The sequence below is a fragment of the Lethenteron reissneri genome, chromosome 30, assembly GCF_015708825.2.
Source record: "Lethenteron reissneri isolate LAM-NWPU_2019-01 chromosome 30, ASM1570882v1, whole genome shotgun sequence".
NCBI classification, from domain to species: Eukaryota; Metazoa; Chordata; class Hyperoartia; order Petromyzontiformes; family Petromyzontidae; genus Lethenteron; species Lethenteron reissneri.
In genome coordinates this window covers 12061538-12088052 of record NC_083808.1, presented here as the reverse complement: position 1 = coordinate 12088052, position 26515 = coordinate 12061538, and the positions used below count along the sequence as shown (strand labels likewise).

General features: G+C 46.8%; 1 protein-coding gene across 1 annotated transcript in view; it reads left to right on the top strand.

The window, feature by feature from the left end:
* Positions 1 to 26515, top strand: part of LOC133349529 (dynein axonemal heavy chain 3-like) — a 622240-nt gene that overhangs the window by 56367 nt on the left and 539358 nt on the right. Inside the window, 4 exon segments of the mRNA XM_061563065.1 lie at positions 7457 to 7595; positions 11455 to 11562; positions 14717 to 14847; positions 20796 to 20994. Coding sequence (XP_061419049.1) covers positions 7457 to 7595; positions 11455 to 11562; positions 14717 to 14847; positions 20796 to 20994 — 577 coding nt within the window.

Genomic DNA, 26515 nt, shown 5'->3' with positions numbered 1-26515 from the left:
ACGCAGCCTCAAACGTTGCAGGACCCACCTGGAAACGAGCGATTTGAGACTTAGTGAGGCTTTCCTGGGTAAACTAACAAACATTTAGCATAATAATCGTGGAGGATGGAACAACCCTTAGACACGTTTGCACGTGTTTGTGTGTGAGATAGACGGAGCCTGATTGGTCGGCTCGGTCCGTCGATGGGGCGAGTGAGCTGATGTCAGCACAACACGCCCGACACCGAGCGACGCTCGCCAGCTCCTGATTGGCCGTCGGATTTTTGGGCCAAAACTGCAACGTGAATTCGGCGTAATCGCTCTTGCAGAATTTCCAGCGGCGACTGGAATTCTGCAACAGTGTGAAAACAAATTCTGCACGAATCAGACCCCAATTCTCTTCATTGAACAACTATTGCCTACTTGCCATTAAACCGGGTATGCATTTTATTGGCTTTAGACGGATGATGGAAGGACGTCTATCTTGCAATTGTGAGTTGAGCACCCTGCTGCAATGCGCACAGATATCACTTATATTGTACACACACAGACTCAGAGATCTCCCGTACAGCCTGTATAGACTGTTGAGGCAAGTGCAGTTAGCGAGTAATCACCAAGGCCTGCAGAGCACATGCATGTTGAGGGTGATGTGGCCAGCACCACGGCTGCCTTTGTCTCCCCAATGCTAACGTTTTGAAACACCACGCCAGGTACTCGTATGAGGATGCAATGACCTAGGCGAGGCCCGGGACCATTTCCGATATCCCTTGCCACAGATGTTAGCGATGGGCGACAATCTAATGTAGGTCGCTGGGTTCACAGCGCAGTGTGCTAATCACTGAGACAACACTCTTGACAGTATATGTACGCGCGCACGCGTGCACGCACGCACACACACAAATCATATATGGCCCTTTAACATCTGAGCGGATTGTTTTTGTTGCTTAATTAAATTTGCATTATAAAGGCAACAAAAAAAGTGTATAATTAAGGTCACCTTTGCTGACACAAAGTAAATGTCACATTTTAATCTCCGATAATAAACCCTGGACTTTTGGCGTCTCCAGCAGAATGCCTCGCGTGGCCATGGGGGTCACATTCAGCAGCATCCTCCTCCTCCTCCTCCACGGCCGCTGCTGCCTCTGTCTGGCGAGAGACTCCATCCTCCTCGTCCAGTGGCTGTTCTCGCGATGCGGAGGGGTTAATGAGAAACGCCAGTCAAGACTGGAAACGTCGCCCGGCTCCGCTATAGAAATGTCACGAGCGGAGCGGCGCGGGGGCGAGAGAGGCGGCACAGCTCCCGGCCGTTCCTCCGTCAAGCCGCCGCCGCCACCGGCTTCCTCGCGATGAATAAGTCACGAGAGCGGCTTGCGTGAGAGACCGTACCGATTGCCGACGCTGAAATACATCTTCTTAACAAAGGTCGTCCGTGCTGCGCCCCGAAAAAACTCAACCCCGTTGTGTCGTGTTCCCGCCGGCGGCTGAGAAAATCGCTCCGCACGCGGTATTTTCACTTTATTTTTCTCTCCACGGTTAACCTGCGCGATTGTATTAGCTCTTGGTTTTGTTGTCGTCGTTGTTGTTGTTAAAGGCACCGCTGTAAATCTACGCGGTTGTGCACGTTTATTTGAAGTTGCGCCTGTTTGCCAGCGACCGTCGGTAACTATTTAAAGTCTTTTATTTTATTTTACCAGCCAAGAAGGCCCACTGAGCTACGTAGCTGTTTTTCAAAAGCGACCCGGTCATTGCAAACGATAGCTCTACGAAGTGGCTTATCACGTGGGAATTTACAGCCGCTATGTTTCTCTCCATCGCTATTACAACGTTACTCCCCCTGCCCTTGCATCGGAGTCGACAGCACCTACGTTAAGCTTGCCAAGTCTTTTAGTTATTGTATGCACGCATATGCATTTCCGCACACTGAAAATATTATTATTTTCTTGAGCAATCTATTGACACAAACAGCCTTGACCTGGTGCCGATGTGTGATCTGACACAAAGCACTGGAGGGCAAAAGCCTTTCATCCGCAATTCCACTGAGAAACAACTTTCATGGCGAAAGGGACGGCTCTGCAAAGCTATGTTCTTTTTCTCTCACGGCCGACTCTAGCTCAGTATTTATCCTTTGATAAAGAACAACGTGGACCTGACAGGCGACACGTTAACACATTGTTAGCCTTCTGGTGAGTATGCACATTTGTACACGTATTGGTGTTTAATGCTGACACATTTACGTTGTCAAGGAATACTTGGTATTACATACTGGTTATACATATTTGTCAAAAGATCAAATTCGTAATATTTTCTCAAACGAACTAGGTAATCAGTTATCTCTGCTTTAATACCCTGAGCTGTACGTGAAAATGCCACGTGACTGTGGCAGGCCCTATCTCTATGGGGTAACTCCTGCTGTCCGCCCACAATGCTTGACTTGTTTTACTGACTTAGGCGCGTTTACCTTCTCCCAGGGATTGAGCTCCAAACATTCCTATCGTGATTATGGCTTTAATTGGCAGCACCGTCCCAGCTGGAACGTATACAAAGACAGCGGTCCCCCGTGTAGCCATACAGTTCCGGACAAAGTGCCGTTAGTGAGCACCTATTAAGGTGGGGTGTCACCTACACCGCGGCCCGCCGCCAATTCGCCTCTTGAATGCTCCACACACAATCTGGTTTAAGGCCGAGTCCACCTCGGAGGAGCACACAGTAGGGAGCGTCGGTTTACGTGGCTGCGCTGCAAAGCTCCGCGGCGCGTGTTTTCGGGGGCCGTACGTCGGAGGGGCTTAAACGGCACTTGTCGATGTTTCGCGCGGCCGCGAATCGAACCCAAGTTGCCGGGGTTTTTGGGCAGTGCACCGATCGCCACACTATCGCTCCCCGCGCCCGATGCACAGACGCACGCGCCCAAAGACGAACGCGCACGCGCGCGCGCACGCACAACGCTGTCTGTGAAAGCGTTAACGCAGACCTTGCTCGAGACTTGGCAACCCTTGTCGTCGCTTTATCTGACGGCGTGAGCGCTGCCTACGTCCTGACCTTCAAAAGTATCGGAGCGAGCGCCGGGCAGAGATAAGGATCCTCGCAGGATTAATGGACGAGATGCGCTCGGATTATGAGCGTCGCCCGCGCACCATCGGCCTCCTATGGGGGCAATAAGCCCAGCGTCCGTCGCCAATCCTAACCCTTAGCACGAGCGCTCTTGCAGCGGCCAATTGGAAGTGCAAACTCTCCCCCGGGGGGAGCTGCTCGTGATGTTTCACGAACACGGCGCAGGAATGAGGAATTCCACACCAGCGCTTTACGTCTGGGCTCTGGACGCGCCGTACTGAGCATTGTAGCTATTTTTCATAAGCGACCTGTCCACAAATGATAGCTCAAAGGAAGTGGCTTAGCACGTTGAAATGTATAGCAACCAAATACACTAAATGCATGCTGCTAATTGTGGAGGGAAAAACCGGGGGACCCGGAGAAAAATCCAAGTGACTACGGGGAGAGAGACACGCAAACTCCAAATATACAGCAGGCGTCAGGGTCAGGATGGAATCCACGACCTCCTGCATACCAGGCAAGGGAATTAACTTTTCGCCACCGTGACGCCCACATTGCAATGTCAGGGCAGAGTGTGTAGACCAATTGCTATTAGCTTGTCAACACGGATTTGAACTCGCACTCTCAACGTATGCTAACCGCTGCACTATCCGTTTGGATGAGATATGTACAGAGCGAACTTTTAACAAACCTCCTAGAGGATAAGCCTGCGTCTTTCATATCGAGGTACGTGGAGCATTCTGGTAATGTGATGTCAGGATAGGGTGGGCCACTTGGAATTAAGATTTTGTATGTGGCCAGAAAGCACTCTGAATGTTTTCAAGGAGGGTAGCGTGCCCTGGGAGGTGATGAGAGTGCCATCCAGAAGATTGCGACAAAGGGGAGACCAAACGCCAGATGGAGATGTTCCGCAGAAGCAGACCTTGTAGGTGGCATGGCAATTTTGAAACATCTGCACGATCTAACAGGAGGAAGGGTGGGATGGAAAGTTGTGGTGGCATTAGTGGCTTTTGTTCGAATACCAATCCTGTCTCTATATTGAACGTAACACGGTTCCGTATGAAGAAGACATTCTCAGCCTAATGCAGACTGTCTGCTGTGCCTTTGGATCATGACAGCAAAGTTTTAATTCTCTTGCAGTCGCACACTTGTCTGCATATCGAGAATGGCACTTGAAACCTCATTATGTATCCACCCAATCTCGGGCTCTTTCTCGGGAATGCCTGCGCATGAGGTGGCTCTCTTTTGAGCGTGCGAGTGTGTAAATCAATCGTCTTTGAACTGGTGACCCGAGTTGGATTCCCGCTGATGTGTAAGCATCCCGGGGCTGTGGAGACAAAGGCAGCCGGGCGTGGTGTTGGCCACCCATCCCCTCCAATGTGCCGTCGTCCCAACCTTCATCGTTGCTCGCTAACAGCACTGGCTAATGTGGGGCACCTTCGTCTTGTTTCGTCAATCAAATCTGCCGTCTGCTTGCTGGTGCACAAGTGTGCAAGAAAGTGCGCGATCGCCCCATTCTCATTTCTTGACCAGGTGATGAGAAGAATAGGTTTTACCCTTTCTGGCAATAAACCGTTCAAACGCCAAATAGATACCTATTGCAAGGCATCAAGCCTGCATTGACCGCACATGCATGTGGCTAAACATGCGAACAAACATGGCCTGATAATATATAGGCATTGCCTTTGAAACGGATTGGCCTACACCAGAGGGCAGCCTCTTTATGGCCTTGCCTCACTACCAGGGTTAGGCCAGAGAACTCCAACAGGCGAATGGTACAAAGGCGATGCAAGTATCAAAGCGTTACTAGTTCGGGTTGAGCAGGTATATCTATGGGACCGTTTTGCTAGTATCAAAGTGATGAAAACATGCGAATAGACTTCATTGCCAGTAAGGATGAAGGCTATTCTTCGTTTTTCCGCATCATTTTGATACTGACAAAAAACTCCCCTATTGGACATGGTGGTCATTACTTGGTATGTGAACTTATCCTGGGCCCTCCCTCGGTAAACTCGCGTGAAATGCAACGCAAGCACTTGCCGTGTGGTATGCTGCCCTCTCATATACGCAGTGCTCACTATCGGTGCTTCCGCCAAGCGAGCCCCTGTGTGCCCGTGTGTGCCTGTTTGTGCCCGTGCGTGTCTGTTGTGTGTCTGTTGTGTGTCTGTTGTGTGTCCATGTGTGCCCGTTGTGTGGCTGTGCGTTATGAGCACATCACGCACGCGTCTGCTTTCATCGCATTTCCATCGTACCCCGTGCGCATCAGCGGCAAAGCGATGTCTGAAACCCGTCCTGGGATGCTGCTAGGTCGACTCAGCCTTCAAAAAGTTATTGGCAAAAGTGTGTGCTTGTGCGTGTGAACATTGGCACTGGATGGAAACATTCCGCCAGTACTTGAGTGACTAACGCATGAGGAGGTGGTGTTACCACACGACCTACTACTACTACTGGTGTACTTGCCATGCTTCATGTTGTATGTCTAACTTCTTTCGCATCGTACATAGCCAACCGCGCTAATCGGAGGCGTTGACCTCAATAGGAGCTCGCCAGCAATGTTCACGGTCCTTGAGTTTACGCGACGGGTTTTGTGACGCAGCTTCGATTCCTCGTGATGCGCAACAGCGACGAAGGGCACGAGAAACACCTCCTCGGTGTTTAGCACCCTCCGTCGACGCAGCCCAAAACTGACGAGCACCTGCGACACGTTGCCAACGTTGGCCAGACGCATCGGCGACCCGCCAACCCCCACCCACTCAGCTCGCTTTCTCGAGTCTTCGTAGGTGCTCACGGTCAACGCAATCCCCAACAGCGTAACCGTAGTTCGAGTGGGACACGCGGTCCTTGTTTTCTACGTCGAGTGATCGCGTGGAGTCCCTGCCGTGGGTTCGAGCGTTCGCGTTCGAATGTATTTGCGTTTGTGCGGAGGCATTGCGAGGCGGGCAAGTCGCGGTCATTGCTTTGCGGCATATTTCCAACACGTGGGGCAAGCTCGTCGGGGAAGGAAATGTGTTGCTTGAGACAAAGGCGGCTGAGCAAGTTGTTCTCCAGAATGCCTTTAGCTCGGCCTTAATAGGTGCTCACTAAGAGCACTTTCCCCAAGTGTCTATTCAGATAAATGGGGGATCTTTATCTTAGCTTTTATGTGTTTGTGCGTGCGTGTGCACTTATCTGTTGCAATTTATATGGAAACAAAAGCTCCTCATTTAGCGTTGCCGATTTGGGCGTGCATGCGTGCAGCGATAATACTCTGAGGGTGCAGAATTAATAAGCAGATACGATAAAGTGAGGGAATATACACGAGTATTTATATGCAGGCGTAGCTACGAAAGCGTAGACTGGAAAATCTCACCTCTGTCATCACTCACACCGCCTTACAAAACAAAAGATTATTTATTACGAAGAAGAACGAGTGCCATTGTCTGAAATGTTTGGCTTGCTGAATTATATTTGATCAAATCCAAGTGTTTTTTTCTGCTCAAACGAGCGATGTGACAGCTCTCACGTTCCATTACCTGCCCTCAACCAGTGGTGGCATTTCCATATTTCCATGACAAGGGACAGGTTTTTCTTTGTTCTCTCTCCATAGGACAAGCTGTGAATATTTATCACGGAGTGGAACCTATTTCAGTGAGCGCAGAGAGGGATAATGAGCTCAAGTTGTCCTCCGACTGGAATAGGAACTCGCAACCTGCTGTATTTCTGTTGTAAGGCAATGTTAATGAAGTGGGAGCTATTGCTGGCGAAGATGTTTTTCAGTCAGCGCTTGCACACCACTGCCACACCATTGCTCGCCTAAGTTTCATTTCAATAGCAGTAGTCTGGGAACTTTGCTGGGTTTTCATCTCCCCCTCTCTCCCATTTATATATATATAGATTTGGGATTGCTTTGACACGTATTAATGACTTGGGTTGGCCCAGACGACCACCTGAGCGGTGGGCATGATGTGGATGGAACGAGTAGCCGCGATGTGCCAAGAGCTGTTAGCCCTTTGCCTGCCCCCCCCTCTCTCTCGCCCTCCCTCCCCCTACCGCCCCCCCCCCACTCCATCGCTCCTCCTCCCCTGCCCCCCACCGCCACCCTCCCCTGGGCCAAAGATGAAAGCCTTCGGTATCACGACGGAGCGGCGAGGCTTTCTTAAGCCCGCGCGGCGAGACGTAGAGGCGGCGCGCTCCGCCCGTGGCGCTGGACCGACGGAAGAAGGGGGGCGCAGCGAAAGCGTAAAGATAATTGAGCGTCCTTGGATCGAGACGCGCCTCGCGAAATGAAAACAACGAGACGGAGCGAGAGAGAGAGAGCGAGAGAGAGAGAGAGGAAGAAGTAAAGAGACAGAGAGGGCGGGGAGAGCGATGGGATACAGATAGGAGACAGAGCGTCGACTTGGCAGAAAGGGAAGGATCAATGTCTGGTGCCGTGTGTCTGTCCCTGCAGATATCATGGCTTGATCGAGACGGCCATAGATCAGCAAATGCTGTCCCCGCTGTGCCCGGAGTGGATGAAAGGCACGCTGTCCCTCCTTCCCGTTCCACTGAGGCTCTGCTGGAAGGACAATCTGCACGACCTCACAAAGGTAAGGCAGGTGGCGGCCGTTTGAATCCATTGTTAGCTCTGATGGAATTGTCACTCGGCTATCAGGTGATGTGTTGGCTTGCACGTGGGTGTGCGTGCGGTGAGAGTGTGTATGTATGTGTGTGTGTAAGCGTGCTGTTGATATTTTTTTAAGTTGTTGGGGTTTCACCCCCTTCCATGAAATCGCGAGTGTGACATCCGTCGATTTGTTGTGCGCGTGAGACATGAAGTGAAAGTCGTACCGTGAACTGGGACTAAATATCCAGTCCTTCAGAAGATGCCTTTTGTTTGTTGTCTTTCTCCCGCACCTTTGACTCGCACGGTTGGCTACGTACGGCGCGAACGAAGTTCAACATACGTACATAAAGCACAGTTATGTCTCTGTATTCTTAAAATACGTTATTGCTGTAACTTCAAAACACGCAAAAAAACACACACACGGTGTGACATACATTCATACGCTAGGTTAAAATTACAAATTGTTGATTTTCCACTCCAAGATAATACAAAACTGCAGTTTTAATTATTTGAGTATTTGTGAAAGTGCCTGCGCGTCTACGAATATGCGCTGACAATGTAAATTCATCGGTGTCTAGGTTTTGTTAAATTATATAAGAACCTGACAGAACCTCCCTTAGGTGGACTCGGCCTAAAATGAAAGGTGAGGTGCAAGAATCAAGAGTTAAACATATCTAGATGCTTGCTGACAGAAATTCCCCCAACACTATATAAAGTAAAACCAATATTATTCTTGTGAATGTAACATATATATGCACACAGGACATAATGTTTGTGTGTATATGTGCATATGTTTGTGTGTATATAAAAAAGAGAGTATTCATCATGTTTTCAGAAAAATATTCTAAAAGTAAATTGTGTATACGTTTTATGATATACATAATCATTAAAATTCTAATCAACGTTTTTTTTTTACATGTTATAGTTGGCACGCGATATTCGGAATGAAATGTAGCGGAGCACTCATTTGGCGCGAGTTAAAAATGAAAGTCAACGGGGTCTTGCATGCTCCTGGTACAACTTGAGACTATTATTATACCGTGTGTGCATAGCATGCACTTAATATCACTTTAATTCTCTCATTAGACATCATTAGGTTCCGTCTCCATTAAAACATAAAGCGAACGAATGTATATAATAAAATGAGACAAAAAATATTCGCAATAGTTTTATATATATGTATTTATAAACCAGTGCCCATTTAATTAGTGGCATGAATACTAATTGATTCCCATTCGCTCAGCAAATCGTTGGTTCCAAATTACACAAAGCGCCTTGTGTATATTGAATCCCAAACACATTATCTGAGTTGCACGTGCTTCCGCCGCGATTGTTTTATTATTTAGTTATTTAATATTTATTATTAAATAAGAGTTATTTAATTATTGATCCTTTTTCGGATCAAAATAGCCACGTGGAATTTTGTGAAAGGGAAATTAAATCCACGACCCAGCGTAACGATGCCAGTGAAACTCGGGTGCTTTGCGGTGACAATTGGGAAGGTTGCAAGTCCGTATCAGGAGCAGAAGTCGATGCAAACCCATCAAGCCTTGAGCGATAATACGACGAGTAACATTTGTGTGATACTCTGACAATGGTGGTTCAGCGCACAGACTCGCCCCTGCCATAGGAATGTAGAATTTCCACCCCTGGCTCTTATCCACCAACGCAGATCGGTGCCATCTCACTGTCGATGAATAATGACGCTCCGACTTGAATGAAGGCGATTGTTGAGGCTGGGCTCGGCAGTTTTGAAAAACTAAAAAAATATTTTGTCGTGCATTTCTTCTGACATTTTGCACAAATCATGTCCTATATCATGGGACCTGGTGTAGACCAATCAGATTCAAAGACAATGCCAAATATTATCGGAGCATGTTCGTTTGCATGTTCACCACAAGTACTGTGTTTGGTTAATGCAGTTCTTGATTCCTTGCAAAGGTCATCTATTTGGTGTTCGGAGTCAGCCAGTCTCGTGTGTGTGCACGTGTCTACATACACGTTCGTGTGTGTATGTGCGTGCGTGTATGTATGCATGTTGGCCACCCACCGCTCCATGTGCCGTGCTCGCCTTAATAGGTGCTCACGAACAGCACTTTCCTCCACAGTCTGTTTGAGGCTATACGGGGGATCTTTGAATATGTGCACACGTGTGTATGTGCGGCGTGTGTGCGTGCACACTAATATTTGTGTACACGTGTCCGCGCGTGTGTGTACGCATGTGGTTGTGCTCGCGTGCACACGTGCATGTGATTGTGCGTGTGTCTTTGTGCGCACATGTGTATGAACGAGTGTGGGGGTGATAGTGAAGCGGTTAGCGAGCTGCGCTATGAACCCGGTGACCCGAGTTCGATTCCCGCTCGTGGCCAACACCAGTGACGATTATCTGAACTGGTCCTGGGACTCTCCTAGATTAACTCAGCCTAAAATAAGTACCTGGTGCTTGTTTGTAAGCACCGCCACTAGGGAGACAAAGGCGGCCGGGTGTGGTGCTGGGCACCCACCGCCTCGTGTACCGTGCTGGCCTTCATAGGTGCTCGCTAACAACACTTGCCCCAAAAGTCAGTTGAGGCTTTCAGGGGGATATTTGTCTTAATCTTGTGTACGAGTGTGCAGGAACTTGTGCAGCGGTTAGCGCAGCGCGCTAATGACTTGGCCACCTGCGTTTGATATCTTTTTACCGCAAAAATCATCAGCAAATATTAGAAACAGTCCTTGTCCTCCTCTAGGTCGACTCAGCCTGAAATGAGTACCTATGGAAACAAAGGCAACCAGGCATGGCACCGGCCACCTAACCCTCTTGTGTTCTGTGCCAGCCTTCATATGTGCTCGCGAACGGCACTTGCCCCGACAGCCTGTGCAGGCTATACAGGGGATCTTTGCCTTAGGATGTGCGCATGTCTGTGCGCGTGCACACTTTTGCGAGTGCGCATGCGCGCGGCGAGTGGTCACGCAGTAGCGGGCGCAATAGCATCTTATCCTGCCGACCTCAGGGCAATTCTCAGCCACACGCATAGCTGGGAAGTGGTTACCTGACACTGCCTTCGCTCTCTCTCGTAGGTCATCTAGGGGTTAAATGGGATTGGTTAATAGCAGTCCTCAAGAGGCACCCGCTGGTGGGCACGCACCACCCCCTTGAATGCCATGCCAGGTTCAACGGGTGCTCGCGACCAGGATAGAATGGTAGAGATTTGTCTTGAAAGTCTATCCGGAGTGTGTCTGCCTCCTCAAGCCCTAGGCTTGTGTTGAACATTCCACATCCCTCTGGTTGGTGTCAGTCGAGCCATGGGACAACCACGTTTGGTGTTAGCGCCATCCTCGTTGTGCATGAGGCACGACGAGGGGGCTTCGTTCATTCCTTGTCAACTTTCCAGAACCTTTCCATCTCGAGATAACTCCAGAACAGGCTGACGTTCAGTGACATATATTGGTGTGTATGTATGCACGCACGAACTTACAGCACATATAGCGGGGAGCGGGAGCGTAAGCGGTTAGCGCACTGCGCGACGAACCCGGCGACCCCAGTTCGATTCTCGTTCTCGGCCAACACCGGTGACGTTTATCTGAACCGGTCCTGCGCCTCCCCTATGTCGACTCAGTGAACATCGGCACTTGGGGGACAAAGGCGGCCAGGCGCGGTGCTGGCCACCCACCCCCTCGTGTGCCGTGCCGCCCTTCATAGGTACTGCTCGCTAACAGCACTTGCCCCAACAGTCTGTTCAGGCTACACGGGGGATCTTTGTCTTATCTGATGGTGTTGGCTGCGTGGCACGCACCCGGGAGTGGCTGTGGTGGCGGCGGCGGGGTGACTGCATCTCGCCCGTCCTTGCGCGCCGGCGCAGGAGGTGTGCGACGAGTACGAGCGCGCCATGAAGAAGGCTGTCCTCGACTACGTCCTGCTGGACCGGCGCGAGCAGGCTCGCCTCGGACTCGCGGCGCTGCCCCCAAAGGTAACCACGGCTCTCCTTACCTCCCCCCCTTACCGCGCACGTGTCTCGCAAAGAGGGGTGGCCACAAAAATCCACGGCCTGACCTTTGACGGCAGCCACGTACGAAACATTTAAACGCTCGGTCCGTCGTTGATTGCTTTAACGACACATTACAAATTACCGGCTCCCTCGGCGCGCGAACGGGGTGGTCGCAAAGCGCCGTGGCGTGACGTTGAAAAATGATCGAATTTGTCACAAAGAGGGCTGGTCTCAATATCCACGGCCTGACCGTCAGCAGGGCAACACACGTGTAAATGCTCAATTCGCAGTGCGTTGTTTTTTCGTCAAATAAAAGCAGTTACCAAATGTATGAGCAGTAGGCAGATTGATTTACTCATAGATTTTAAATGGTGTTTGAAATCACGTTGCTTGTTTATTTCGAATTCGAACAAACGGAAAACATTTGTAGGGTAAATGAAGAAATTCCTTACAAAAAGGGAAATGTAGAGAGAAACCATTCTCACCACACTCGGCTCTCGGTGGCTTCCACGTGTTTCAACAGTTCAAGAATCGCTCGGCGTTTGAAACATTCTCCGAGTGGCAGTGAACTTATGCGTGCCGCGCAACGATTCGTTTGAGAACCAGTATGGAGAGTTCTTCCATGCGCAGATTAGATGTTTTTGTAAAAACTATCGTATAAAATTGTCCAATACAGAAAATAAAAACACCTTCATTTCTATATCAGGCCATGGAGTTCTCAATCGCCCCTCATGCGCCGGTATTAAGTGGCCCCTCTTGGCTAAAAAGATGCGACCCGTAGTGATTCGGTAAATTATGCAGGGGAATTTGCAATGAATTCCCTTCTGCTGTGTAATGAAAATAAAAAACCGAAATTTATTTTCGTCAATAATTATTTATATTATTTAGGTTATTAATATTTTGTTTAGATTGCTCCTTTTTAGTAGCAGTTGCAAAACGAATCAATTTAAAATCTGCTCGTAACAACATTTGGCAAATTAATTTAACAAAATTTGTTTCACAAAATTAATTTGATGTTGATATGTTCGAAAAGTTGTTTTTTTATTTTAACAAGAGGCAAGGTAATGTTATTTGGGATGTTTAGGCAATTCCTCATATAAATAATTAAATCAAGATTGAAATCATTATCGTTGCTGTTTACAGAAAATAACTCGTGTCTACACCCTTCAAGAGCAGTCATGCATCCCAATGGGCACTCAAGAACATAAATTTACCAAAAGGAAAAACAAACCTAAATATGTCTACATGGATAATTTATTATACAAAATAAATACAAACGCAACCCGATGAAAAATAAAAAAACATCGACTTAATTTGCCGCACAACGAAAATTGAAACGTCGTCCTCTACAATGCCGGGAGGTGGCACATTCATTAAACGTGACGGCAAAACGCTTTATTGGTAAGCACCTCCGCACTCTGCGCACAATGGTGGCGTTCATCGTGAGAGCGGGGTCATCTCCCCCCGCGCGGCAGTCTGTCGCCTTGAGAGCGTTCACTCCGTAACGGTATCATGAAATGCGCGGCTCGTAGCGGACGGACTTCGTTAGTCGTGACAATCCAGGTCGTACGTTTCAATAACCCGCCGTTTATTTGGATTGCGTATTTAAATAAAATAAAAACCTGGGCGAACATCTCTAGCAGTTGAATGGCACCTTCGGAATAAAGCCCACCGACAGCCACACAAACACACCGAGTGGTTTGCAAAGCGCGAATCGGCAACGGTGTTTTCCTCTCGGCAAGTTTGTAGCGACGAACGGCGGATCGCCGGTTGTTCCGCAGATTGCAAAAACCGCATTTAACAGCGTGTCGGTTGCATTCTCTCATTTAATTCGCGAGCCGTGCACCCATTCCTTCACAGGCAGTTGTTCCCCCTACGGTACGTGGAAAACATTTCCTTGCGGGCGCCTTAATCTGCCGGCTGCTTTGCTGTACACAGCTAGACAAGTTCTGCCGGCTCGGATCGCCCCGCTTGCTGCAGCCGGCACTTTCAAACTAATTTGCCAAAAGCGGGCTTTTGATTGACGTTCTCCGAGATGGTAACAAAAAAAGAAGCAGACTCTTGAGTTGAAGCTCCCTTGCCGCAGCTGCTGCGCTCCGACTGTTGCGCCACAGAACTAAACAAATGAAACTTCTCGTCAGTCTCAAATTAAATTACGCTGTAGAAGTGGATGTTTTTTTATTTTAGCACGGCCCGACGCTATGCACAATTGAATAAACAAATAGATGTTCATACGACAGGGGGGATGGAGGTGGTTAATGAGTCTTTTAATATTCCCAGGCAAATCTGAGTGGTGTTTTTTTTTCTGTTTACACATTTCAAAGTGGCTATTAAGCCATTGTTGAGTGCTTTTTCTGGCGATTGAATGAAAACACAGATGCATGCATACAAATTATTTCATATGTGTTGACATACATATGCGTGTGTGTGTTGCATTGCTGGCCGGGTATATTATTTGAGAGATGTTGAATATGTTCTGATCGCGAAATTATGAGAAAACAACAATTGCACCCGCCCATTGTCTGAATACGAAGGCCAGTTGTTGTACACCAACCACCTCATGGCAAAAATAGATGGAGTGATTGGTAGGGTTTTGATAACGTAAGATAGTATGTTTTGTATATATATATAATTTTGATATATCGTTCTCAAAACTGTTCAACAGCGACTTCTATCTCTGAATATTCGACATGTACGTGTACACTTACGGGTGCAGAATGACACAGACACATGCAATTCACACCTGTACAACTGCCCATGCGGGCAATTAACATTCATCGCAATTTATTTCTCAAATACACTTCACGGGCACACGAGCAATGTCGCCCAGCTGCAGCGGACGGAGCACAAACAATCGTAACAAAATGATTTCGGCGCACGAGGCTGATCCACACTCGCCCTCTCCGCGGTGGTCACCCTCTGCGCCGAGCAGACGGAGTGACCCTTCGGTGGGTGGTGGGGTGGTGGAACGTGGGAGGGGGATGGATGGAGGGTGATCCCCCTCCAGCTCCGGCGAGGCTATGGGGCTGACTTAGCGTGTGTGCATGCGTAAGTGCACGCACGCACCGCACGTGAAGAGTTGCACGCACGCACGTGATGAGTTTCACGCGCTGTGTTGCTGTTCCCGGGCTCCCAGCCGTCCAACTCGGCTGGCAGAGAGCGCTTCCCGTGGCACGACGCCGTGGGCCGGGCACGCGACGCGCTGAGCGGCCGCCTCTACGCCACGCACCCCGTCATGACGGCCGTCCTCGACAACTTCCAGCGCAGGTGAGTCTCCGCGACGCCCTGCGCCCCCCACCATCCCCCGCTGTCTCGCCCGAGTGCCCCCCCCCCCCACACTTTGGGGCCTACCTCCTAGACGCAGAGTGCGGCCAGATAAGCGGATCAGCGATGCGCAATTTCAAGCAGGTGAAAGACCATTAGGATGGAAATGTTCCCTTTCAAGGGAGATATCTGTAAAAAAAAAAATCACAGCCTAATAACAACAATGATCATGATATTATTTGAGTACATTTGCTATTTGCCCCATTCTCATAGTGCAGGGATATTACAAGGGCGATACGTTTCACTGATAAGTAGTAGTGGCTAATGTTGCTTTGTGGTTTTTACGAAATGAAGTAACTTGCGGTTAACCTTTAAAATTTGGACCGCGGTGCCGGCACACACACACACACGGTGGTCTTCTATTTTAGAGTAACGTCACGGGATCTTTAATGTTCACCGCAAAGCAGGCAACGCATCGTGATTAATTTGACCGCGGTATTAACCAGAGCGGCCGTGGTGCTCGAACCGCGAACCTCGGCTGCAAGAGCCGAACACACTCGTGCTCAGGCAAGTCGTCGCCGCCGCCGCCCCCCCCCACACACAAGTTACACGATGAGGATGAATTCGCTTTTATAACGACGTGAAGATTGTGTATATTATTCACATTCAAACTTGTAAGTGTGTCCCTGTTTATAAACGCAATATAGAGGCAGCGATTTCCGTTGGCGGCTATGGAATTTCAGTATTCTCATGGCAAGGAACAAGTCTATCCGAAGGGGCAATTGCTCTTGATTTCCCACAAGGTGAAATTAAGTGTGGCGATGGGCAGAGCTGAGCACCCGGCGGACTTTGAACTCGCAGACGTTCAATTGTGAGTCTCCGTGACCTCAACAAAGTCACCCAGTCCGAACGGAGCGAAAGAGAGATGGACTACGATAGACAGAAATACTTCTTCATTCAACATTCTGCACGGCTCACTGAGATATGCGTCTTGTTTCTGAGGGGGGGGGGTTCATACAAAACATGGAAAGACATTTAAAAATCAGAGAAAACGACAGATATATTGCCACAAATAAGCAGTTAGTCGGCGGTGTTTTTTTCTGTTACACGTCGAATGCAAAGCCCCTTTACAAATCAATTACTCAACCCCATTTGCCAATCAATGACTTAATCCGAGAAGCGAAATAAATTTTCAGTGCGAGACATCAGAATTGAATAAAATACGCAACATCATTCAAAATAACGAAATCATAGCACTTAAAACGACTCGGTGCGATTAAAGTAAAATAAGAGATAAGCACTGGTAGCAGTGATAATTCGAGAGAAATTAAACGGCGCATTTTATTTAGTTACTGCCTGCAAAGTGAGATGATCACTTATTATTTGCAGTTGTCTGTCTACTTTGATGCGTGGGAGGAAATCATTGGGATGTTTGACAGAATAAATAGGCATTTCAATTATTCTGTCTGCATTTGGCGAGGAGAGCGGTGGTTGGCGAGATGTGTCCAATTTGCTAAATGCAGATTGTTTTGTTTGCGACAGAGAAAATCTATTTTAGAAACGCAAAAAAAAAATGTTGTGCTCGTGTCAAATGCACATTCCTCATGAGTCAATAAAGTGTGTACCACTTTGTGAGAAAGTCAATGATTGTCATTATATAGTTAGAGTGACCTTTGCCATAGGAATGTGGAATTTACACCAAATTATATCTCTCCCATCGCGTTGTTTTAGCCATAGGAATGTGGAATTCTCACCATTGGTTCAGAGCCACAATGAAGGTGAACAACACGTATTTCTCATTTGTGTACATTTTTTGCGTTTTAACAAATGGACAAATATTTAATACTATTAGAAAAAAATAGTCCAAATAAATAAACACGATATCTTTAGCATAAATGGCAAATTGTGGTATTAAATAACATTAATAATGCAACATATATCGTCTTCACAAAAATGTCATTAAATAATGAGCAAATATATTGAAAACTGTTGAACGTCACCAGGCGAAGAAGAATACTCGGAAAGAAATGTTTAAACTTCATGTACAACTTCATAAGAGGACAATTTATATTTTGCTGTTCAATGCATAAAAACGAGATGTTATCTGCTTCGCCTGGTATACAGGAAGTCGTGGATTCGATCTCGACCCACACGCTTGTATATTTGTAGTTTGCATGTTTTCCCCGTGGCCGTGTGGATTTTTACGCGCGTCCTTCGGTTTTCCCCTCCACGTTTAGAATCAACATACGCTTAGAGTTTTTTGTTTCCATAAATTTACACGTGATAAGCCACTTCGTTGAGCTATCATTCATGACTAGGTCGCTTCTGACAAAAAGCTACATTGCTCAGTGGGGCCTTACCTGGTAAAATAAACAATAATTTGTTTTTACTGGAAGAGTAAAAAAAACAGACAGTTGCGAAACCATCAAACGAAAGGAGAAAACAGAAATATTGATGGCGTATGCAGCCGCCCTCTCTTGTGCAAATCCGCTGGTAGGTTTTCGTGAGGCTGTTGCGATGTTTTTTTTTTACGATGCAATGCGATCTAAAATGACAAGATGTGACGGTTTTCACAATATATTTTTTCTCGTGACACGTAGTTGTTTTTCACGTTTCTCTTTGCGTAGTTTTTGTGCATTGACGCCCTTACGGTACAAGAAACGACGCACAGCACTTGTACGTTCTTCCGCTGCAGTTCACTCAACATACGACGCCTGCCACATATCTCTACAATCATTGCTTTACAAATAATGATGCTTTTAATGCCCATGCCATTGACTACACCAGACAATTCTTACATGGAACACAAAAATTACGACTTATCATTTATAGTTACTCAGAACAATTTTGATTTGTAGCTTTCGTGACTGCAGGAATCCATTCTCTTTGGTTCTTTCGGTGAAGTCACGTGGGTAGAAATAAAATAAAACAGAACAAATCACGACGTTTCGATCACAACACAAGCGATCTTCATCAGGTGGGACAACCACAGCAAGAAAATGCTGAAGAAATATTGATGGCGAATGCATTTTACTCAGAACTGTTTTTTTTAAGCATCGGTTTAATTGATTAATATCTATTTACTTATATATTTATTGAGTTAATTTCTTGTCACGTAAATATTTTTGTCCAGGAAAAAAAATAATTAACGAACGTTGAATTAACTCCAATAACCACACTGCCATAATATTTAGAAAAAAACAGATAACGCAATATTGCACGATGCGTCGCAGTTTTCCGATATCACGGCAACTCTAGTTTTGCCGTATATCCGGCCCAGTGGCCTTGCGAAAGAGAAACCAACGAGCAGCCACTGGGTCAGACTCCAGGTGGAGCCGACACGGTTATTTTACCAGGTAATACCCACAGAGCTGTATAGCTCTCTTTCAGAAGTGACCTGGCCCCCAAATGATAAACGAAGTGGCTCATCGTGTGGAAATGTATCGCAGCCAAATACTGTAAACGCGTGTTTCGAAATGTGGAGGGAAAAACCAGAGGACCCGGAGAGAAATCCATGCAACCACAGGGAGAGAGAGAGAAAATGCAAACGTCAAATATACAGCAAGTGTCAGGGTCGGGATCGATCCCACGACCTCCTGTATACCAGGCGAGGTAGTTAACATCTCGCAACAGTGGCGCCCAAGTTAATAAAACGAGGAGTGCTCTATCGTTTTCCTGTTGAAAAACCGGACCCCGCCATAGGAATGTGGAATTCTCACCATTGGTTCAGAGCCACAATGAAGGTGAACAACACGTATTTCTCATTTGTGTAAATAAATGCTTTTGAAAAAAAATTACATTTCGACTACTGTTGTCTGTTAAGATATCTGACAACAGACTGATATCTTCCTAACGTCAAACAGATATCCAGCAACAAGGCCGTAATTATAATATATATTGGGGGGGGGACACATATTGGGGGGGGGGACACATCCCCCCCAACATTTAAATATGCTCAAAATGTCCTTCCTCCCCAAAATATTGCTATAAAATAGATTTTTGTTTATATGATTGTGGTTATGGTTGTACTTTATTAATCCCTAATCTCTGCCATTACATACAATGAAACAAGAAAAGGTAAAAAAGAAAAAAACAGAGCAATGTAATACAATACACTATTAGACATTATTGTAAAAAATAAATAAAAAGTCCATCCTATGTGTTAGTGAATTTTTTTTTTATATTTTAGGCAGGAAATGGCAGGGAATTCGTTTTTAAATTTAGATTATTTTTTCTGAGGGGGGACCCCCGGACCCCCTGGAAGATTTGGTCCCCCCAATGTTGACTCCATGTCTACGGCCTTGATAAGCAATGTGCACATTGCTTCCGTTCTGTGGCTCCACATGTGTGGAATTCTCTCCCCAAAGCTGGGAGTAGATGTTTTTCTTGTAGGTCTATGGCCAATCCATGATGGCATACGCATGTCTGACTCGGTCTCAGATCCAAATAGAGTTATTATTACAATTATTTATTTAAATAAATAAACTTGTACATTTATTTGATACCGTGACTCTTATTATTTCTGTTTTATGACTCCAGCAGTTTTAAACGTAATCCATAAAAAAATCACATTGTTCCAAATATCAAAAATCACCCTATGCTGGGTAGAGTATTGTGCAATTGCTCATTGAAGTTAGCCCCTTAAGGCATTGGTGGATATGACTCGTTCCTCTTGCCAGTTATTTTTTTTCCATAGGTACATTACAAGAGCTGAACTTAAACAGAGCACGTAAATGAAGCAGCCTAGGCGTCCGCAGAGATTTGCGAGGTTTTCTGCACAAGTATAAATAAGAGTGAGCAACTCGAAATGTTCAAATTATAGCGTCGAAAGAAATATTGTGAAGGCGTCATCAGGAGGAGGCGGAGGAGGTTTGTGATGAGTGGAGCCCCAGGGCAGGATGCAGGAGGGTCGGTTACCGAGGCAGTCAATGATGTGACACCCAGGGTTGGCGATCAAGGGGAAGATCCAATAGCAGATGTTGGTATGCTGTAAGAGTGGCCCTGAGCGGCTGGGGTGTCTCCTGTGCAGCAGCCCAAGAGACCCGGGGCAGAATGAAAGAGGCTAAAGGCCGGGTGTGGTGGCATCAATGCCATTAGTAATGATGACCTCTTGACCTTGAACTAGGGAATAAAAGAAGGGCATCATGAGATTTGTTGTCTCCTGCTGCTGCTGTTTCTGTTAAGGACTACGCTGGTGCTGTTGATTATTATAAGAAAATTTACTGATACTGTTGCCAATAATAATGATGTTGATCTGCTGCTGCTGATGTTGCTGCATATGATACTTTTGCTGATGAAAATTACGTTGCTGCTATTTATGATGATATTTGTGTTGCTGGTGATGAATATGTTGCTATAGATGCTGCTTCTGATGATGAGGATTCTGATGGCATTATTGCTGCTGCCCGTGATGATGATGAAGATTGCATTGCTGTTGCTGCTGCTACTGATGATGCTGCTGCTAGTGATGGTATTGCTGCTACTGTTGCTGCTAATGCTGATGATGCTGCTGCTAATGATGGTATTGCTGTTACTGTTGCTGCTGCTACTGGTGATGCTGTTGCTACTGATGGTATTGCTGTTACTGTTGCTGCTGCTACTGGTGATGCTGCTGCTAGTGATGGTATTGCTGCTACTGTTGCTGCTGCTACTGTTGCTGCTGTTACTGATGATGCTGTTGCTAGTGATGGTATTGCTGCTACTGTTGCTGCTAATGCTGATGATGCTGTTGCTAGTGATGGTATTGCTGCTACTGTTGCTGCTAATGCTGATGATGCTGTTGCTAGTGATGGTATTGCTGCTACTGTTGCTGCTGCTACTGGTGATGCTGCTGCTCGTGATGGTATTGCTGTTACTGGCGCTGCTGCTAATGCTGATGATGCTGTTGCTAGTGATGGTATTGCTGCTACTGTTGCTGCTAATGCTGATGGATGAGTTGCTGCCTCTGCCAGGTACGCCGAGTTCCGGCTGGTGGACGTGCCCGCGCTGCGGAACTCGATGCCGCTGACGCTGCCGGCGCTGGAAGAGCACGTGCGCCGCTGCAGCCGGGACCGAGCGGCCGCCCTGCGCTGCTCGTGGCTTGTGGAGAGCCGCGACAGCGTGAGCCGCACCCGCGACGCCGTCGAGGCCTGGATGCCGCAGGACGACGAGGTAAACGCGCTCACACTCTCTCTCTCTGTGTGTGTGTACGTACGCGTGTGTACGTGCTCTTAAAGCGCACGTAGCCTGGCACAAGCGCCGTGGTGACGTCACCGCCACTCAGTGGCGGTTGTTGTTGTACGTGTGTGCATGGGGCGCGGTGGTGTAGCGGTGATAACGTTGCGCTGCGAAGTCCGGCGACCTGGGTTCGATTGGCGCTCACGGCCAACACCGTTGACGATTATCTGAGCCAATCCTGAGCCTCCCCTCGGACTATTCCGCCTCAAATGAATAGGTGGCTAACAGCACTTGCCCTAACAGTCTGTTAAAGGCTATATGGGTGATCTCTATTTTTGTATGCATGTGTACGCATGTGTATATAACACACTTCACATGCTATGTAGCGTCGTGGTGGTGAGTGTACTGCACTGCGAAACTGACGACCCGAGTTCGATTCCCACTCATGGATAACAGTGGCAGTGAATATCTGAACAGGTCCTGGGCCTCCCCTAGGTTGACTCAGCCTTAAGTGAGTATCTGGTGTGGCATATAGGTACGAGGACTGGGGAGACAAAGGCGGCCAGGCATGATGGTGACCACACTACCCCCTCGTGTGCGTTGCCGGCCTTCGTAAATGCTCGCGAACAGCACTTGCCCGAAGAGTATATTAAGGCCATATGGGGGACCTTTGTATGTGTATGTGTGTGTGCACACCAGATGAGATTCAGCACATTCATGAAAAAAAATCCGGATTAACAATTAGTAAGATAGAGGAGAAAATGTGTTGTGGGTGCAAAATCAATACAGAACTATGATAAAATAGCATTCAAATATATAATTGTAATATGCAGGCAGAGGCTACTAACAGTATTTAGCCTATCATTAAAAATGGAAATGTTATAATTATCGTGATGTATTATTATGTATAGACTGTTTGGCTAATATAGTTGCCTTTAATCATTATTAAACAGTTCAATATATTTTTTTATTATGGATTTTTTTAAAATGTTAAATGTTTAAGTATAAACTGACACTCGCCATATGAACGTTTCACCAAGGGTTGCCAGCAAATATGAGTGCCCACCCACGCTCATGTAAATGTGAGGGCGCTTAGACTCAAACACATTTACATATTGAAATATATATTTTAATTGCGGCATGTATGAATGCTTAACTCTACGTAAAACGTAAAGCTACACTTAGAGATGATAAAATAGTCCAAGCTTTAGCGTAAAAGCCTCTGAAACCGATTCCAGTTGTGGTTTGCGCATTAATGATTTAACTATATTTATGACATTATTGTGGAGAGGCACAGCAATTTAAAGACGAGAAAAGTATTACGTTTATAGGTCTCATTTTTGGAGTTTCAGTTTTATTTCAAGGTAGACGCTTCTTGCTTGTGAGCTATTTTTGCCTCGTTAAAAATCTTCGCATTCTTTACAAAATGACAGTTCAGTTAAAACTCATTTCTTTCGAACTGCTTTTTGTGTTTGTTTACTTATTTATTGTCTTTCCCCCACACCTTCGGTTAGCACGATCGGCTACGTACGGTGCGAAATAAGTTCAACATACATACGCATTCAATCAACTGCTTTTCAAAAATAATCACCCATTATAGACCGTTTACTTTAAAGCCACAGTGTTATTGACAAACGTGTTGATTGTGTTAATTGTAATCAAGAAGAGAGAGGTTTCGATGGGTGGGGACACGTGCAGGGGGGAGGAGGGCAGGTGACCGTGCCAGGCATTGAAGGTCCGTGTTCGAAGACAAGGCCGAGATGTTAAGATTTTGTAAGAGCAGACCCTGGAGTTTGGTTATCGACTGTGCAACAGTTGCAGAATCTAGCAGAAGGAAGGAAGTAATGGCAAGGTTCGGCGGACATGAACGGTATTGGCGCAATTCTTTTTTTTGGCCGTGACCTTGAATGTTGATCGTTAAGCGGGCTGAATAATCTCTGTCGCCCACATGTAGGACTGACGCTGCTTGCGCGCGGTGATGAGAACAGGGGCACAGATAAGCTGCGCCTCTCAATCAATCACGTTTGGTAAAAAAAACAACACATGGATTACTACCTAACGTTTAAATTTAACATCAATTGGAATTTATTCCGATGCTCTCAAATCCGTGCGGCGAATGGAGCTCTTAAGTTTGATAACTTTCTAAATAAAGATCGACAAAACAACTAGCCAGTGTTTTTTTTTTCTATTTATTTTTAAATAATTTTTCCAGTGTGGGTGGGCAGGATTTAGTGTCTCCTGTATTTAGTACTGCTTGTTCATGTTACACATATAGAACAGCTGGCCTTTAGCCGTTCACCCTGAGAGCAGATGTTGTTCATTGTGGATGTGGAATATTTGCTCTCGTTTAGCCAATGTCAAATTATCCCGAAAAAAACTCAACACTTTCATCAGTAAAAAGTAAAAAAATACAGCAAGTGACGTTTCAGGTAATGGTCCTTTTGCAGTGCCAAATTGTGCATCGGGGTAATATTCCATCAGTTGGCAATCCAGAGCAAGTCCTTTAAATCATTTTTTTATTTTGGTGGGGACCAGTTCACCCATAGGGAAAGAACCGTTGACTTCCCGCGCACGAAGTGGTGCAGCCTCACCAGGTGGTGCTTGTGTTGTCCACCACGAAATGGTGATGATGACGATGATGACAGTGACTCTGATGCTGATGATAGTGGTGATAGTGATGATGATGATAGTGATGATGGTGAGGATGATGGTGACGTCGATGATGATCATGATGATATCGATGATGATTATGCTAATCAGGAGGCACTTAAGCCATCATGACTCCAAGGTCAATAGAAATTGTGCCTCTTTTGTGCGAAGTCAACAGTGGATGTATCAGAAATAAACCGACCCTCGCCGTACTAATATAGAATTCCCATCATTGCGTCGGGGCCACTCGTTTATAGGATACCGGGCACCGGTATCTCGCGAGAGCAAGGAGACAATTTGAGTAATGAGCGGAAAATATATCCTTTGAAGACTTAAACTGATGGAGGGAACATGGAGAGTTGGGTCGGTCTCCTTCCCCGACTTGTGAATGGCAGCGCTTGGAGGTTTGCGTCTGAGGGCTGCCTGCCCCCATGCTGCCCATTGCAGCGGCAGGGGCAGCACATCACGTGAGCCACGTGATGCGTCCTCACTCACGGCACCACAGTCGAGACGCTAGAGTCTTCTCACCAGAGTGAGGGTGAGCGACGTTTAACGTCAATTTGCCGCACGCGACGCCTCTCCTGTCGGCATGGGGCTGGAAGGAGGACGGCGCGCGTACATCGCGCGGAGTATTCGCTGACATTATTACAAGATCAGTTCTGCACGCTCACCGAAGACAACGTGACGGACCAAATGTGATATCACGGATGTGAATTCTCAATTAAGCCTCGTTTTAATTAAAAAGGAAAACTGATGCCCGCCTTCTTTTTTTGTGTGTGTTTTGGATACACGCGGGCATTGTGAGCGTTCTGTATTCAGGGGTTGTCTGGCGCTTTGCCAAGAGCACTCGGCTTAACAATCAGATGATTGTGAGTCCAGATCTCGCTCCCCTCCCCCCGAAGGGTCCACTCACATCATCCCTCCAGGATCGATAAAAAAGTACCACCTTGTGGGAAGCCACCGTTGGTTGTTCTCAGGAGCGAATAACCTCTACCACGTGAATATGAAATTGGAACCCCTGGCTGAAAGCCTCATTTGAGCAAAGGAGACACTGGCTTGCAGACAACGCGCTGTGCATTTTTTGCCGTGAAAAAAAACAACAATCTTTTATTTTCTCTCTGCTAACAACCAGGGTTGTTAAAGGTGTAATGGTAATCGCACTTGACTTGTAAATCAGAGGTCAACCGATTCACCCCCCGCCCCCTCGCACAGCAGGTTGAAACAATGGTGCACACTTGCTTAAACCCCTCCCGGCAGTTATAAATGGGTGCACCACAGTCGATGGTCTGGTTGCGTGTGGTGGGGTAAAGTGTGGCTATTCTTTCCTCTTTCATAATGTTTGGCCAGCGTGGAAGAGAAGGGCGATGCAGCCCCCAGAGGGGCTCTGTCTCAATCTCCTTCTCGAGTGGAGGGACGCTCCTTTACCCGCGGTGTCGCGAGCCGAGCATTTGAAGGATCTGCAACCTTTTGCCTTTAGAACAAAAAAACCCCACCAGGTTTGTTTTTGTTGGCGGCAAAGAGGGCGCCTTCAACGGAAGCGACGTGCTTATTTGTATGCATCCATGGCGTGCACGTTTTTTTTAAAGCACGGTTATGAGTTACTCAGGCCACAGGAGAACCGATGAGATTGGAGACTTCAATCAGTTTTTTCGCTGCCGCATCCCGTAAAGCGGAGACGAAATTCAAGCGCGAGTACTTTACATACGATGCCACGGCCACGTGGAATCGAATTGCATTCTCGGTGCAATTATCCTCCCCACCGTCTCCTTCAGGTTTCACTCTGCTGATTGAATAATTTATCGGCAATTATTGATGTGACCATTGGATTTTTTATCTTTTCATTAGATGGAATATTTTAGCACGTAGAATGGATTCATACACATCTTGTAATTTAGCATTTAATAACTAAATGTCACGTGAAATAAACGTGTTTCTAAAACAAATCACCGTGATATATTAGCTACTACAATTTATACTTATATAGTTATTGCTTTTGTTTTGCAGTGTTTTCCTGTGTGTTGCATTTTAATGTAGCAATTAGCCCAACAATTTTCTGCCGTCATTTTTATGAACATCCAAGTGGCTTACCCAAACTACGACGATATTTTGAGCGTCTTCCACGTGTACCTACCTACATTCAAATGCCAGATGTTTATTTTCATCTTAGGTCATCACAAGTTAAAATTACACTCAAAAATCCAGCAGCACATACAATACACAGACAGCATGGCCATGCAAAAGCCTCGACGGAGTACAGCAAGGCTCAACGAAAGCTAACAAGTGGGTGTTGCTCATTAGATTCTCAAAACAATAGCAGCTTCAAAAAGGGAGTTCCAAGGTTCAAATTGTCGTCTGCGCACTGGGCTCCCTTGACTCACTTGAAGCGTTCTCCTCCCGTGCGTCGTAACGTAGCCGGCGCACGTCGGAGAATTTGGGGGGTGGTGGGGGCAGTTAAAGCCCAGCTGCCACCCCGGTTAACACCGCGGGTGTATCAGTGAATGTTAACGATCCCGTGACGTTATTCGAGTAAGAGTAGGCCACGTGTGCTGGTGTCATGGTCCACATTTTCCAAATATATCCCGGGTGAAACCGCAAAAAAAAACATCGCCGCCTACTGGCAGACTGTACTCGTCTATGAGACATCGCAATTTTGTCTAAGCCTTGCGCTACAACGATGGCACTAACACCAAATGAGCCGTATTACGCTCTCGTTATTGAAGTCACTGAACGTTAAAGAGCCCCTTGCTGTGGTGTCAATAGAGGGCGCTATAGGGGCGCGCCCAAGAGTCAACGCGACTTTCAATTTTTGTTTTCTCATTAATTGGGGTTCACACGCGTCCCAGATTTTACTTGTGAAGACTCCCCG